The following is a 17181-nucleotide window of genomic DNA, read 5'->3' as shown; positions in this document are numbered from 1 at the left end:
GTGATGTAGGCTTAACAGAGTTTGAGTCGGTTAGCCTAGAACAATGGAGTCATGAAGTAAAATGCAGAAACTTCTGTCTTTGTCCCATGCTAAAATGGGATCTGCATATCTTGCTGCACCCTCCCTATACGCCACACACTGCACTAGAGCTTTCATTGCTCACTAAGCTCCAAGGAAACAGACCCGAACATTCCCAGCCCAGAGTGCTGAACATGTTGCATGAACAGGAAATTAATAGAATCGAACAGGAAATGGCTCGTGCAGGTCTTGATGGCCCTCTGGAGCCAGGCTAGTTGTTTGATGCTCCTCGAATGACAGCACTCCTTTCAGCTGCCGCCAGTCCTTCCTCGCTGTTTGTGTAAATTTTACACCTCTACAGCTGTAGTCAGAACTGTCTCTTGGACCTCACCTCTCTCTCTCACTGAGAACCCTGCTTAGAAGCAGTCTGATCAGGTGAAGCCAACCATGTGCTTTGTACGGCCACTAAAGAAAATATTTTCCTTCAAATACTGTATCTGCTTGTTACAATATCAGCCCAGGGTTAGTTAACCTGAGATAGAGAAGAGAGTGGAAGTCTCTCGCATTGTAAATATGTGTAGTGTGCCCCCCAGACACACAGCACTGTACCAGAGCTGTACTGAACTAATTCACAAACCTCAGCTCTGCAGAATGCTTGGGCTGAGTCCAGCCAGGGGACTTGGCAGCATGAAGAGAGGCCCTCTCTGGGGAACTGTTCTTGCTCTCTCAGCCGTGGGAGGGTCAGTGTTGCTCCTGGCACATGAGACCACTACAAGTGACTTTACAGGCTTTCTGTTTATACTCCCACACATCTGTGTTAGGGCAGGGGAATCTCTGCTATTGCACAAGACCCTTCCCTGCTGCACCGTTTTTTAGCAAAATTAGTTTCTCTTACTCTAGAGTCCACATTACAGACAAGGAGTAATTTTGTCACAGTTTGGAGCAGGGACTGCTGATCATTCCAAAGAGCCCGGAACTGCACTAGTAGGTGGAGATGCAGGGCAGGACTGAGGTGCTCTGGTAGCAGCATGGGAGGAGGGGAAGAGGAAGTCGGGCCACAATAGCCAGGGATGCTGCAGATCAGAATTGAGGAGCATCAAGTGATCTGGGGGAGGCTTGCACAGCCACTGCTTAAACCGCTGCCTGTGAGACTTGGTGAGGGGGCTGTTGCCAGCTGCATCACTTCCCTGTTCTTGTCTGGCTGTTCTCATGTGGGGCCTGTGTCCTCTTCCAGCTGGACGAGGAAGAGGAGAGGAGGAAAAGGCGCCGTGAGAAAAACAAAGTAGCAGCAGCTCGATGTCGCAACAAGAAGAAGGAAAGGACAGAGTTTCTGCAGCGGGTGAGTGCCCCATGCCCCTTCCCCAGCAGGCTGAGTAGAGCCTTCCCCTCTGCAGCAATGCACTCCTCTCTCTTCTCCCCATGGAGAGGCAATGGTAGAATACACACCTAGTCCCCAGGCTATTAAAAGTTCTTCAATAATTGACCAGCAGGGGATGTTCACTCTGCTGAATCTCCCTTTCCCCCACTGCTAGGCTCAGCGTTCCCTCCTCCACTCACCTCCTCACCCTGGATCTGGGAGTCCAGCAGTGGCCTACAGCTCCTGAGGCCTTGTGCCTCGCAGATGCAATCTCTGGTTTGCCAGTTGCATGCAAGAACATAGGTCCACTCCCATTTTTCCCCAGCTGGTCCTGAGGGGTAAATGGACCATGACCTCATGTGTCTGTTACTAAGGTTGTTAAGTATCGAGTAATTGGCTAATTGAATAATTAATGCATTTAGCATCAACTATTCGATTAGTCAGTAGGGTGCCTCTGCCTTTGAAGTGTATCAAAAACCTTTGGTGGCGTTTCAAAGCAGCAGCGCCACACAACACCCGGGGTCAGTTGGGGATTCCCCAGCTGATCCCAGGCTGTACGTGGCATTTCAAAGCAGCAGTGTCGCACGGAGCCTGGGGTCAGCTAGGAAGTCTCTAGCTGATCCTGGGCTCCACGCAGCGCTGCCACTTTGAAATGCCACACGCAGCCTGGGGACACCCAGCCTGGGGACATCCCAGCTGGCCCTGGGCTGCATGCGGCTTTTCAAAGCGGCAGTGCTGCGTGGAGCCCAGGGTCTGGCCCCAGGCTTCAAGCAGCGCTGCCACTTTGAAGTACCCCCTTTTCTCCCCCCCCCTCACTTGCTGCCTCTATCTGATAGAGGCAGCAAGGGGAGGCGGGGGGAAGTGACCAGTCGATGATCCTGTCTACTAGTCCTTCACATCCCTATCTGTTACCAGCTAGAGCAGCAGCATGGGGTGTGCTGGGCAGGAAGGCATCTGATAAATTTCTCGTGTCTGAGCTGAATTCCATGTCCCATCCCTGTGTGCAGCCCTGCAGAGTGCTCATCTCCTCCAAATGACCTCAAAAGGCCACAGGCCCAACCAGTGCAACACAAACAGGCACCCAGAATATACAGGGGGAGCACCAGAGTCTAGAGTCCTGACATGCCCAGGGTCTGTTCATTTCTCTCAAAGCTCAGAGATTCATAAAGGCACATGCAAGTCTCTCCCAGAATGATTCCCAAGTACAGTAGACACATATGTTCTTCCTCCTACAGTGCATGGTGCCACCCCAAAGATCACTCACCCTTCCTTGCACTTCTTCCCCCTCAGCAGGGATAAATGCCATATCCTAGCACAGTCATGTGCAGTGAGGGGTCATTTCTTGGACTTGGGGCTCCTTACATAGGACACAAAGATGTTTTTAAAGCCAATTCTCTTGATAAGACAAGCCAGTAAAGTCTGAACCATACAAAGATCCTTGTTGCTTCTCTTCTTCCTGAGAAGCTGGATCTCCCCTACTTACTGGATCTTGTTTTCTTGAGGGCAGAAAAATGTTTCTAGTATAAAATATCTTTTCTGTAATATTCAGTTCAGTTTTAGTAGATTGCATATGATGTGTCTGTTAGATTGTACATGTTTTTCTCTTGTGTTTACAAAACAGCAACATCTATATCATGCTTTCAGTTGTCAGTCAGAACTCTCTTCTTTGGCATAGTGCTAAAAGGGCAACATTCACCACTGATTTAATGGCAACTGGGGATTGTGAAAATATTAAAAACCATTTTCCTTTGAGGTGATAGACATGTCTTTAATACAAAGGAGCTATAATTCAGCATGAGTATGTCCAGACTGCATCCTTCTGTCGGCAGAGGGATGCAGATTAGGCAGGTTGACATTGCAAATGAGGGAGGCATAAGGGATCTGTCGAAAAAGGGTTTCTTTCTTGACAGATCCCCCTCTAGACTGCCGCTTTTTGCCAACAAAGTGCTGAGTTGGCAAAACACGGTGGCCATTTTTATGCAAATTAGGCACGGGATATTTAAATCCCTGCCTCATTTGCAATGTTGACCTACCTAATCTGCATCCCTCTGCTGACAGAGGGATGCAGTCTAGACATACTCCATGTGCTCAGAAGTTGGGAAATTCTACAGGTCAAAAAGTAATGAGCTATATCTTCCATCATTCCTGATTAACATGGGCAAAACTAAAGATGGGAAGGAACTTTTCAATATCTACTTTTGGACAGCAGTTTCTATATTTCCAAATCTTAGCTGAGTATATGCCTTATGGAAATGAGCAGGGCTTGACAAATTATGCAAAACCCTACTTGCGAGACAAAAAAGGGACTCGCCACCTCTCCCTGCACCACGCAGGCACGCACCACCGGAGAACGGGATGACCGGGACAGCATGTTTGTTTACGTCAGTTATCATGGCCACGGTTATCGTTGTTTGTCATTTTTTGACATTTTGACACAGTGTCAAAATCGTCAGTGAAGGTTACAACAATATTTTCATAGGCGTACACAGCACATTTCAGTAGAGCGTGCACCCAAAGAATTTTTTTTTAATGTACTCTTTGACCCCCATCAGCCACACCCCCTGACTCCCATTAACCACGCCTCTGGAGGTAACACCCTCAGGGCAAGATGGACACATGACCAGAAGTAAAAGGTGTCATGTGACACCCCCCCCAAGGACTTTTCCCACCATCCTCCTACCAATAGGGATTAGTTTGGCCCCCACCAAAACCCCCTCATGCAACGGTCCTGCAATGGCATTAACCCAATGTGTGTGACATTAACTTGGGGGCAGAGAGGCTGGGAGAAGTGTTCCCTCTAAGAGTTTCCTTCCATGAGCAGAATGAATTTTGTGTTGTGCACCAGTACTGAATTCATGTGGCTTGTTTGGATGTGCCACTGTGGCACCCAAGGGTATGTCTACACTACCATCCTAGTTCAAACTAGAGTGGTTAATGTAGGCAACCGGAGTTGCAAATGAAGCCTGGGATTTGAATTTCCCGGGCTTCATTTGCATATTGCCGGGCACCGCCATTTTTAAATGTCCGCTAGATCTCACTCCGTGCCCGCAGCTACACGCGGCACGAACTAGGTAGTTCGGATTAGGCTTCCTATTCCGAACTACCGTTACTCCTCGTGGAACGAGGTGTACCGGTAGTTCGGAATAGGACGCCTAATCTGAACTACCTAGTTTGTGCCGCGTGTAGCCGTGGGCACGGAGTCCGAACTAGTGGATATTTAAAAATGGCAGCACCCGGCAATATGCAAATGAAGCCTGGGAAATTCAAATCCCAGGCTTCATTTGCAACTCCGGTTGCCTACATTAACCACCCTAGTTCGAACTAGGATGGTAGTGTAGACATACCCAAAGTTATTAATAAATATCTTATAACCTCTACCGTTTCCCTCTGCTGCCATGTCTCCTCCCCTTGCTCCATCAGCTCCCCTGGTGCCTGCTGCCCCCCAACCCCTCACCCTCCTCTGCTGTCCTGACTCCTGCCCTTCTCACTGCCCTCAGCTTTCCTGAGACCTGCCCCCCTCCACCAGTCCTTCTCTCTCCGCCCCGTGCCCACTCCTCCAGTAGCCCCACTCTGATCATGTGAGCTACCCCTCCTCATCCCCTCTCCTAACACCTTCTTCTACACACCTGCCCTGCCTCTCTCCTCTGGTCCCTCCCCTGCAGGTGTCTTCCCTTCTGCTTCACCCCCAGAATCCACTGGCACCTGCACCCTCCTGCTGCCTCGCCCTTCCCTCACTGCCCCTGCCCTCTTTGCCCTCTTTTTCCCTGATGCCCACCCCCTCACCACCCTCTGCCCCCATTCCCCTCATGCCCTTGTGCTCTCACACATGCCTTGCTACATCCCCGCCTTCCTCATGCCCACCTCTTCTTTCAAGCTTTCTCCCAGTACCTCCTCCTCCCCCCTCTAGCCCCCAATGCCCTTACCCTCTCCTCTCCCAGCATCACCCTGTTCCCCCCTCCCACTGACACCTCCCCTCCTGCCCTTTTCCTCATTGTCTCTACTTGGCCCCCTGGCATTTGTCTCTCCTGCACCCCTGTTCCTTGGTGCCTTCACCTTTCTTCTCCTGACCTTCCCCCTTCCCTCCCCTCAGCACAAGCCCCTTCCCCCTATTTTTACCCCTTCCCTTTCCCTCCCCTACCTGGCTTCTGCCTTCCAGGTTGCGGGGCTGCTGGAGCCTTTTTGAATCCGGCGGTCACCAGCCATGACGTCACGACGCCACATCACACTTGCGTCCTGGTGTCTGCCGGCGTCCCGCCCTCTGGCTCGCACACTGCCTCCTCGCGCCGGAGCTGCATGCAGGCAGCCCGGTGCCGAGAATCACTGCACTTCCCCCTCTCTGGTGGCGCTTCACTCCTCCACCCAGGCAGCAGATCAGACGGGGCTGTGCCGCCCGTAGTGCGGGCTTCGGCCAGCCCGTTACAATGGCCCACCGGGCCAGTCCGCGGGCAAGCGTATTTGTCGAGCCCTGGAAATGAGGATCTGATACCTCTTTCAAATATGGTTCAAAGCCATCGCCATCTTCAGAGTTGAAAATCAAAGGGCAAACTCATGAGTCATAGCCAGATCTTCTTGTTGAGGAATATCTATCACTTTCTGAGTAGTTGATTCAAAGAGACTGACAGTAAGGCCATGTCTACACAAGGGAATTATTTTGAAATTAGTAAATTAGACTTAACGCCCTCCTGATTTAATAAATTCGAACTAGTGTGTCCATACTACGGGGAAGCCTGAAAATTAGTCCAAGCCAGGATCCGTTAATGTGGACGCGCTACCTCATACTAGGGATGTTAAATTTCGTTTAATCAGATAATCGAGTAGTCGAAGGAATTTCTATTGACTACTTGATTAGTTGATAAGGGGGAGAGCTCACCATCCTTGCTGAATCTCTCCCTTCGAAATGCACAGGAGCCGGTCCCGCTGCCTTTTTCTCTTTGAAATGTTCAAGAGCCACAGACGGCTCTTGTACATTTCAAAGGGAGAGGAGCAGCAGTCGGGACTGGTGCGAGTGGGACTGTTTCCCCACTGCCCTCTGCTTCCCCTGCCCCCCATGGAGCTGGTGCTGGGGGGAACTAGCTTTTAAGCCAACTCGCCCTAGCACTGGCTCCTGCTTCCCCCTTGATAAAGGCAGCAAGGGGGGAGAAGAGACTAGTCGAGTTCTTACTCAACTACACTCAGTAAGCAAATTCTTATTGGGTAGTCAACTCGTCGCTTACATCCCTACCTCAGACTTAGAGCCCCAAGAAGTACTGGGGAGTAATTAGTTTGAATTACTATGGAGAGTAATTATTCCGAAATAGTGTCACCGAAGTGTCCACACTAACACTATTTTGAAATAACTATTTTGGAATTAGCGTTACTCCTCATGAAAAGCAGGATTACAGATTTTGAATTCTGCGTCCCATTATTTTGAAACAACAGGCTTGATAGTGTGGACACGCCACTTATAAATTCAACCTTGGGAGGGTTATTTTGAAATGAAGTCCTAGTTTAGACCACGGTTCAGTGAATAATAGAAAACCCCCACCTAGCTACACTCATTTGGAGGGAGGGGGGCCACACACGGGAAGTAAGAAATGCACAGGTTGTTCCTCCATCTCCTGGAGATAGACAATGCAATCTGTAATCTGGAAGAGTACAATTCTTAGATCAAAATTTAAGCAAAGCAACACAAGCTCTGCTGCTTACAGAAAACACCCACCTCATCATGTAAAAATGAGACAAAGAGAATTAAGTTCAAAATACCTTTTTTGAGAAGATTGTTTCTAAAGCCAAAGTTTTCTGTAATAAATGATGGAGACTCAACCAAGATCTGATGGGATTTATATCTGTTGATGATCTCAAAATCATTGTTAGTTGTACATTTAAGCCATATCCTCAAAACAGGTGTCTATATACCCCATAAAAGTGTGCGCATCTTGCACATGTGAATGCTGAAGACTAATCTTCACTTTTCATGGATCATTGGGCATTAATCAGAACAAAACATGTAATAAATATGCAGTAGGGAACAGTCTTACTTTGGGTCCCAGGAGATGGCTGAGAGGGAAAATCCCAATTGATCCCAGCACTAGACTTGAGTGACCAGTAGGAATAAAATCTAGCCAAAAGAGTTGGCTGTCACTGAACCTTTTAATGCGGCCACAGACACGGCCATCACTTTCACACAGGACTGCTGAACAATATCAAGCCGGGGTGGTTTGCAAACAGATCTTTGATTGGTAGAGGACAGTTTCTCTTTGTGTATTGTGCAGGCAGCAGAGGAAGGTTGAGTGCACGGGGAGCTGTAGAGCAGGTTGTGCTTTCTCCATACTTATGAGCTGACAGATTAAAGATGTGTCTGTGTCTCTGGCCCTGCTAGGAGTCTGAACGCCTGGAGCTCATGAATGCCGAGCTGAAAGCCCAGATAGAGGAATTGAAGCAGGAGAGGCAGCAGCTGATTCTGATGCTGAACAGACACCGTCCCACTTGCATTGTGCGGACAGACAGCATCAAGACACCAGAGAGTGAAGCCAACCCACTGCTTGAACAACTAGAGAAAAAGTGAAGGTGGCACTAGCCAGGAAAAGGAGGAGACAACAAATCAGGGTCTCCAAAAACCTCACTTATGTACTGTATGAAGAACTGTGCACCAAGGCCTTGTCCAGCCAGAACCCAGCAGGCTTCCTTGGGGATTACAGGCCAACCAAATAAGGGGAAGGAGAACATCAGGAATCTACCATTCATTCCATTCTGAAGCTGAACCTGGAATGGGTCTAGCAGCTTTGGTGAGGGCAACCCTTTGCAGTACATCTTCATGGCCCTTCAACCTGCTCACCAGCCGTAGGGATCAAGCAAGCAGCCCATTGCAGGGCATTCTGAAGCTGGATCACATTGAGATACAGGGAAGGGAAATTGCAGCTTCTTCTCTTCCCACATGTACTGGTATGCACCTAGCTGGGAGTGGGGGCTTGACCCAGGAGAAATGAACACGTGGAAAATGGATGACAGGCCAAGACATGCTGGCTGTATCTCCCAGGTCTGTCCTATTTCCGTCCCTCTGGATCCTGCCACTGCTCCTTGCGCACACTCCGGAATGGAATCCGAAACAAAGAATTGCAAACACTTGACACAAGCCCTGCCTTGCAGCGGGGCCTGTCCATGGCACTGTGGCGCAGGCGCCCCACAAGCACACTCAGTAAAATGTTTACAGCCCAGCTGTCCCTCTCGGCCGTGCTTTTGAATGCACATTTTTACACTTTTTTATATTTTTTACAAAGTTTTTATACAGCAGTCTCTATATGGATTTATATAATCACTAGACGTGATCCCATAGAAATGTATGTTATAATGGTTTGTTTGTTACAAACGCATATGCCACAGTTATCTCATTGTGTTACTTGTTAGATGGCATCTGGCTACTTTCCCCTAGGCATGCTGGGAAAGAGGCCCATGCAGCCCTCCACATTGGCTCCAATGCCATCTCCATCGATGTATGTCCTCGTAATACGCAGTCCTGTATCTCTCAGTAAATGTTACTTTGACTTATTCCCTTGTCTCTTTTGCTTTGTCTGGATTGTGCTTACTGGGCTGGCACAGACTCTGGTCAGCCCTTTACACCAGAGAGTGACTGTCAGCTTTCCCCCCACACTTGTTACAGTCGTGGTTGATGGTCCTTGGCTCAGTGGGGCTAGTTCCTGAGCCATGAAGGATGGGTGTATGCATCAGTAATGGTGGCTTGGACCCAAAGATAGTTCACTCCTTGGCTGGGTATGAGGCACATGCCTAGATATAAGGAGGAATATAAGGTGCTCCACTTAGGAAGGAACAATCAGTTCCATACATACAAGATGGGAAGTGACTGTCTAGGAAGGAGCATGGCGGAAAGGGATCTAGGGGTCATAGTGGACCACAAGTTGAATATGAGTCAACAGTGTGATGCTGTTGCAAAAAAAGCAAATATGATTCTAGGTTGTATCGACAGGTGTGTTGTAAGCAAAACTCGTGAAGTCACTCTGCCGCTCTACTCTGCACTAGTTAGGCCTCAGCTGGAGTACTGCATCCAGTTCTGGGCGCCACATTTCAAGAAAGATGTGGAGAAATTGGAAAGGGTACAGAGAAGAGCGACAAGAATGATTAAAGGTTTAGAGAACATGACCTATGAAGCCAGGCTTCATGAACTGGGCTTGTTTAGTTTGGAAAAAAGAAGATTAAGGGGGGACATGATAGTAGTTTTCAAATATCTAAAAGGGTGTCACAAGGAGGAAGGAGAAAATTTGTTCCTCTTGGTTTCTGAGGACAGGACAAGGAGTGCAGCAGGGGAGGTTTAGATTGGACATTAGGAAAAAATTCCTAACTGTCAGGGTGGTCAAATATTGGAATAAATTGCCAAGGGAGGTGGTGGAATCTCCCTCTCTGGAGATATTTAAGAACAGGTTAGATAGACATCTGTCAGGGATGGTGTAGACGGAGCTTGGTCCTGCCTTGAGGGCGGGAGGCTGGACTCGATGACCTCTTGAGGTCCCTTCCAGTCCTATTATTCTATGATTCTATGATTCTAGGAATAGCTCAGACTCACATATGCATGTAGACAGGGTGGGATGTAAATTACTACCAAGCCAGCCCAGCTGTGAGTTAGGGAGGCCATGCCGTTCTGAGCCTTCCTCCGAATTGCTCTTCTTGCTCCTCTCCTGTCCCCATGTTGTAAGGGGCACAGTAGCTTAGGTGACCACATTTGGGGAGGGGAAGTGGGCAGGCATCATGTGCACGTGAAAGAAGGTGATATAAGATTTCTCTGTTCCCTAACATGCCTCTTCTGGCCAGTCATAGCCTCTGTACTTGTTGCTGTGAAGGGATAAAGCTCAAAGCATGATTCCTCTATTTCCAGTGAGCAGATGAGTTCTCTAGCTCAAGTCTCACTATAACAACAAGGCTAGTAACTGTGTCCACATGTAATTGGAGACTCTGAGCCAAACACAAGTCCTTCACAGCACATCATTGAGAAATGAGCCCCAAACCCAACATATTGTCTCTGCACCTAGCAGATACAATAAGATAAGAAAAACATCTGCTCTTTGTCTACATCTGTGCTCCATCATGACCATGGATGGAGCTGCCTTGCTGCAGGATCCCTGAGGGTAGAATTGCTAGGAGTACTGTGCAGATGCACCATTAGGGATACCTAACATCTGTTGGCCCTTCATTCCGGAGAACTGAACTGGGCAGAGAGGAAATAAAGTTGACTTAAATGCTATCATTTTAAAGGAAGGGGCGGGGGAAACCTTGTCTGAATGTGGCTGTGGAAGAAGTCAGCATTAACATAGAACATAAGAACGGCCATACTGGGTCAGATCAAAGCTTCATCTAGCCCAATATCCTGTCTGCCAACAGTGGCCAAGACCAGGTGCCCCAGAGGGAGTGAACAGAACAAGTATTCATCAAGTGACCCCTCTTTTGTCATCCAGTTCCAGCCTCTGACAAACAGAGGCTTGGGATGCCATTTCTACCCATCCTGACTAATCGCCATTGATGGATCTAACATCGATGATTTTTTCAAGTTCTTTTTTGAACACTGTTAAAGTCCTCATCTTCACAATATCTTCTGGCAAGGAGTTCCACAGGTAGACTGTGCTGCATGAAGAAAAACTTCCTTTTCTTTGTTTTAAACCTGCTATCTATTAATTTCCTTTGGTGAACCCTAGTTCTTACATTATGGGAACCAGTAAATAACTTTTCCGTATTCACTTTCTCCATACCTGTCATGATTTTATAGACCTTTATTATATCTCTCCTTAGTCTCCTCTTTTCTAAGATGAAGTCCCAGTCTTTTTATCTGTCTTCATATGGCACTCATTCCAAACCCCTAATCATTTTAGTGCCCTTTTCTGAACCTTTTCCAATGCCAATATATCTTTTTTGAGATGAGGCAATCACGTCTGTATGCAGTATTGAAGATGCGGGTGTAGCATGGATTTATCTAGAGGCAATAAGATAATCTCTGTGTTATTCTCTATCCCTTTTTGAAATGATTCTTAACATTCTGTTTGCTTTTTTGACTGCCTCTGCACACTGAGTGGATGTTTTCAGAGAACTATCCACAATGACTCCAAGATCTCTCTCTTGAGTAGTTATAGCTAAATTAGTCCCCATCATTTTGTATGTTTATCTGAGGGAAAAGTGTCCCTCCCCAAGTCAGGCAGCTTCATGCATGATCACTTTAAGCCCCTGGGTTGTGCTCATTAAGCAGCTGAGGGACCATGCTGCCGCGCAGCTTAGAGGGAACCTTGCCTGAGAGAGTAACAGAATGAACTATAGGAAGGGTGTCAGCATGACAGAACTCATCCTCAGATGTGGCCAGAAGGAGGCACTGAGGAGAGCACACAGTGATAGATATACTGTTGTGAGTTTCCCCCTCACACAAGGCTATGAGAGCAACAGTACTTACCACCTTTATGTGGAAGTAAGTCATTTCCATCTTAAAACAACAACCAGCCACATCCTGCTGCCACTAGGCGAGAGGAGAAGACACAAACTGGATTGTTTATATGTTGCATTGCTCAGTCACTAGGACATGGGCTGCCAATAAATGCCTACAAAGTGACTATTCAGGACAGATCCACCAGCACCTCCCTGAAGGGGGTGATTGTGCAGGGGATTCTGGGTAAAGCCCATTCCTTTTCATTCACCTCAGCAGAATTCACCCTCTGCTGCTCTTCAGTCAATCGCCAGCTGGCTGCAATTCAGCTTAGGTCATTTTGTCAGTGGTACTTGGCTAGGCCTCAGCTATGACCAAATAAGCCTAATGAATAGGGGTTGGACTGTGCAGAAAAATGAGAAATGGCATATCTGGTCTGCAGAAAACAAAACCCACAGCAAATCAGATCACACAAGAGAGGCAGCCCCAGACCAGAGTTCAAGCTCATGCAACCTCCAGAAAAGTTCAGAGGTGGCCACAAGGTGAGAGGCTCATACAGCCTGCCTCTATATGTCAGTGGTATTTTGCATTTACTTCTGCAGCTGCTGCGTGCATGGTATGGTTGGAAGATGGAGAGTCATTAGTCATCCATGGCGACTTGGTGTATGTAACAAGTGGAGAAATCCTATGAATAGTTGTAATCTAAGTAGAGGGTAATTAAGTCAGTCTACTTAGCAATTCTGTGCTACAGAGTTAAGGTGTTTGTACAAACTATGCACTATACTACAGCTAGATTTTCTATAGGAACCATCTCAATACTAAAAATGGAAGTAATAGAATTCATGTCTTTCCCTTGTTGGGAACCAAGGACCAGTCTTCAAGACAGTTACTTGCCCACACAATAATTTCACATTTTTTCCCATGAATAACACTCCAGAGATAAACCATTATAGCACAGGAGTTACAGTGTACCCACATCACTAACTAGAGAGTTTTTATTTTCCTTTAAATAAAGATTGTATTGCAGGATCTAAACTCCAATAAACATACATAATACCTTGCAAAGTAAATACAGGGACTGGGATTTCTGACAATGGAAGATCAGCTGCTTTCACATAGACTCACACAGGCTATATCTACACAGCAGTGTTAATTTGGAATAACTGATATTCTAACAAAGAGCATGTTTACACTACAAGCCTTTATTTCAAAATAATGTCGAGCTGGAGGACTTCTTACTCCAACTCATGGTAACTCTCATTTCATAAGAAGTAAGGATGTTCTTCCCTCCACTTCCTGTTGTACAGACAGCACCAAAAGCTGAAATTGATGTAGCTGAAGTTGATTTTAGCCCTGCTGTGTAGACATGCCCTCAGAGTATTACACCAAGAAGTAGATAAAACAATTAATTGTACCACATAACCAGTTGTCCAGTAGCTCTGTGGGGTACGTCTACACTTGCTCCCTAGTACGAACTAGGGATGCAAATGTAGCCAACCGAAATTGCTAATGAAGCGGGGATTTAAATATCCCACAGTTCATTAGCATAATCTTGCCCGCGCGATATTCCACTCGCCAGCTGATTCGAACCAGGAATGCGCTCCGGGACGCATTAGTTCGAATCAAATCCCTTGGTTTCATTTTTTGAGGAGTAACATTAGTTTGAACCAAGGGGTTTGATTCGAACTAACACATCCCGAAATACACTTCCTGGTTCGAATCAGCTGGTGAGTGAAATAGCGCGCGGGCAAGATTATGCTAATGAAGTGTGGGATATTTAAATCCCCGCTTCATTAGCAATTTCAGTCGGCTATATTTGCATCCCTAGTGCGAACTAGGGAGCAAGTGTAGACATACCCGTGGAGACTAACAAATATATATATATATATATATATATATATATATATAGTATCATGAGTTTTTGTGGGCAAAAAGAAATAGGTTTTGCCCACAAAAGCTCATGATACTATATATACATTTTTGTTAGTGTCTAATGTCTACACAGCAAGGCATAAATCGAATTAAGATATGCAATTTCAGCTACGTCAATTGCCTAGCTGAAGTAGAAATAGATTAATTTGGCTTTTGGAGTTGTCTACACAGCAGGAAGTCAAAGGAATAACACACTTTGTTCAACTTCCCTTACTTGTAAAATGAGGGTTACAGGAGTCGGAGTAAGAAGTTCTCCATCTCAACATTGTCAAAATAATGGCTTGCTGTTTAGATGTGCATTTTGTTATTTCAAAATAACGTCAGTTATTCTGAAATAATGCTGCTGTGTAGACATGCCCTAAGGTGCTACAGGACTACTTTATTTTTTTAAAGTTACAAACTAAGACGACTACCCCTCTGAGATGTATAACCTGTTGTTTCAGTATCAACTGTATTGAGCTTGTACACAACTTCAGTAAAAAAGAAAACTTGGCAATTACTGTAGCTGTTAGGCTCACATAAGGTGTCTGATTCAGTGTTGTAGTCGTACACCTCCTGAAGACAGTTGGCTTCCAGTCTGCAATTCTTCCCCCATGGTGTTCCGCAGTCTAAATCTCACCGATGTATGTAAAATTACCACTAATTGACATCCAATCCCCAGATTCAGTCTGGGTTATCCTGGACAGCTTTGTCTTCTCCCTGCAAGTCTGAGCGGGATTGGACAGGTGCCATATCAGTCATGGCAGGGCCATGCCTTATTTCTCAACATATATATATGTATATATATTCACATGAATACAACTGCTCTGCTTGCTTAATTCTAAGCTTGTGTTGTTGAATAACAAGGCAGTAATCTTTTAGGCAAGTGGCAAACTTCCCTAACTCCATAACTATAACCTCCTCCTGTATAAAAATACTTATTTACCCCCTTGGGGCAAATGGCTGTACTGATACCTTAACAAATAATGGTTGCACACCACTAACTCTGCAATTACAAGAAACTGAATTTGGATTCAAGCCACAGATGAGTCTGGGTCACTCCTGGCAGCTCTATCTTCCCCTGCAAGAATAGGTTGGTGTTCCAGAGGGCTGCCAGTTTTGTACCCCTGAAAAACTCAGTACTAATTGGCAAAGAGCTTTGTGCACATTCAGGAACGTCTGTCCTCAAAAAAGCTTTCCACAGGAACTTCAGAACAGTTACTGAGCGTGGCTAACAGCTTTCTGCACTCCCTCTAGCGTGCTGAAATAGCAGCTACTTTGCAGTTGCTCCAGGCTCTGCCACCTTGTCTGGGAATGTTTCCATATCAACGTGGAACAAATAAAAACAGCAGCTGTACGTTTCTTTGGCAGAACACCCTGAAATAATAAGAAGAAATAGAAGTTACAGAGGGGACTAGACACTGTAAGATGGTAAATTTTCCCCCTCGCCCCCACAGTAGCTCAGCTGGAAGGACATTAGACTCAAGAAATCCCAGCTTTTCACTTAGTGTGAGTAATTGCAGTGCTGGGCCTTCCAAGAGGAGCAGGGTCTGAATAACACCCAGGAGCTCCCAACACCACACTGCAGCCAAGTGGGCTAGTTCAATGCTCTGCAAACTTCTTACCATGGCATCCCACCAGTTGCATTTTCTTTCTTTGATTATTTTTTATGACCCTCGAGGTTCCAAACTTGGGTACAGTAATTCCTCATTTAACATGTGTCCGCTTAACACGTTTTCACGATAGCACGACTTTTTTTTTAGGGAACATTTTTTGAATGACACGACCGTCCCCGGAATAACATGATTTCCCCAGCTGGCCTGTTGCCCGTGGCTGTGTAGGGCTTCCTCTTCTTCCTGCAAAGCGACGGAGGGTTTGCTGCTCGCCGCACCGTTCCCCGCTGACTCCCCCTCGCCGAACGCCTTGCCCCCTCTACATATCTATAGTGTTAAATGAGGAATTACTGTATTGTGTAGGAAGGGGCAAACTCCACCACTGCTGCCTCCTCTTCTGAAGTAGTACACATTGCCCCAGCACTGCAGTCCAAACCCTGGCAAAGGGGAGGTTCCTGGTGGTGGTGGTAGGGTTGGACAGCAAGCCTGCCTGGCACTCATTTGGCAGCATCAGCTTCTGTCCCACGGAATTGGGCCCAGATCCCAATGTGCTGTGTGATGGATGGGGTCGCAGCAGCACTCAGGTTTGATCCTGCCTCCTGTCATGACTGTGGATGTTAAGAAGCGTGTAATTCATTAATTGCGTAGTCAACAAATATTTTGGCAGCTACACAATTGATTAGGGTTAGCCCTGCAAGCACTCAGTCCCAGCTCATTCTGGGTCTGGCAGCTACCCCTGCTACAGCTCTTCATAGAAAGGATTTGCGGAGCTGCAGCGAGGATAGCTGCCAGGTCCAATGCAAGCCGGGACTGAGCCAGTGTGCCTGCCCACTGGCTCTGAAAATATGTTAAATGCAGAGCAATGTGGGGGGGATTGCATGTAGCCAGTAGCATTAACCAATAAGCATCCGCTTATCAGTTAATTATTTAATTGGCTACACTACAGTCATGACTGGGGCAGGGTAACCAGGCCAAATCTGAGGGAGTGATGCTGTGATCATGTGCATCAGGTTGCAAAGCACAGAGCTGGACCCATACCCATGGGACAGGAACAGTCCCTGTCATGTGAGCGTGGGGTAGGTTTGCTTTCCAAACCCCACCCCAAGCAGACAGCCCCACTGCATCAGGCTTGTGGCCCATCAACAACCATGTCACAACCCATCACTAAGGAAACACCAGGATTAGTTGCTGCTCTTTAGTGCCTTTGCTGTCCTCTAGTGGTGGGGATTTACAAAGCCTTTAACATCAACCTGCTCAACTTGTATTAAATCCCTGATTGAAGAGCTGTCCCAGATCACAGCATGCCCAGCCTGCTAACTCCAGGGGACTGACAGCCTTTGTTCCACAGCCTGCCTGCTAACCACAGGGATCTGACACTAGTGAGTGTAAAGCTCTAGCAGCACAGAGGCACCTCAGTCCTGCCCTGTGGCATCCCTGACACCTACACTTTCAGTCCTGGTTACACACCACAGTTGCACTGGAAAGCTAAATTGTATTATACAAATCAAACAATAGGTGGCACTGTGTGTAAAATAACCTTATTTAAAGCTAACCTTAGCGATATTTGAAACAAAATACAGGACTATGCAGCACTTTAAAAACTAACAAGATGGTTTATTAGATGATGAGCTTTCGTGGGCCAGACCCACTTCCTCAGATCAAATTGTGGAAGAAAATTGGGTCTGGCCCACGAAAGCTCATCACCTAATAAACCATCTTGTTAGTCTTTAAAGTGCTGCATAGTCCTGTCTTTTGTTTCAGCAAGACCAGACTAACATGGCTACATCTTTATTACTTAGCCATATTTGGCAGAGCGTTACAGGATCTGATGCTGAATACATCTTGTATGTATAAGCAAGCTCTGGAGGCAGTCCATATCTGGTACAGAGGAA

General features: G+C 46.7%; 1 protein-coding gene across 1 annotated transcript in view; it reads left to right on the top strand.

Moving 5' to 3' along the window:
• JDP2 (Jun dimerization protein 2) overlaps positions 1–8899 on the top strand; it is a 42541-nt gene extending 33642 nt beyond the window's left edge. Inside the window, exons 3-4 of the mRNA XM_075926856.1 lie at positions 1253–1357; positions 7734–8899. Coding sequence (XP_075782971.1) covers positions 1253–1357; positions 7734–7919 — 291 coding nt within the window. The 3' untranslated portion in view covers positions 7920–8899. The remainder of the gene's footprint in view (positions 1–1252; positions 1358–7733) is intronic.
• Positions 8900–17181: the final 8282 nt, after the last annotated feature.

Source organism: Pelodiscus sinensis, chromosome 4 (genome assembly GCF_049634645.1).
Source record: "Pelodiscus sinensis isolate JC-2024 chromosome 4, ASM4963464v1, whole genome shotgun sequence".
Classification (NCBI taxonomy): Eukaryota; Metazoa; Chordata; order Testudines; family Trionychidae; genus Pelodiscus; species Pelodiscus sinensis.
This window is presented reverse-complemented; position numbering and strand designations above follow the sequence as displayed.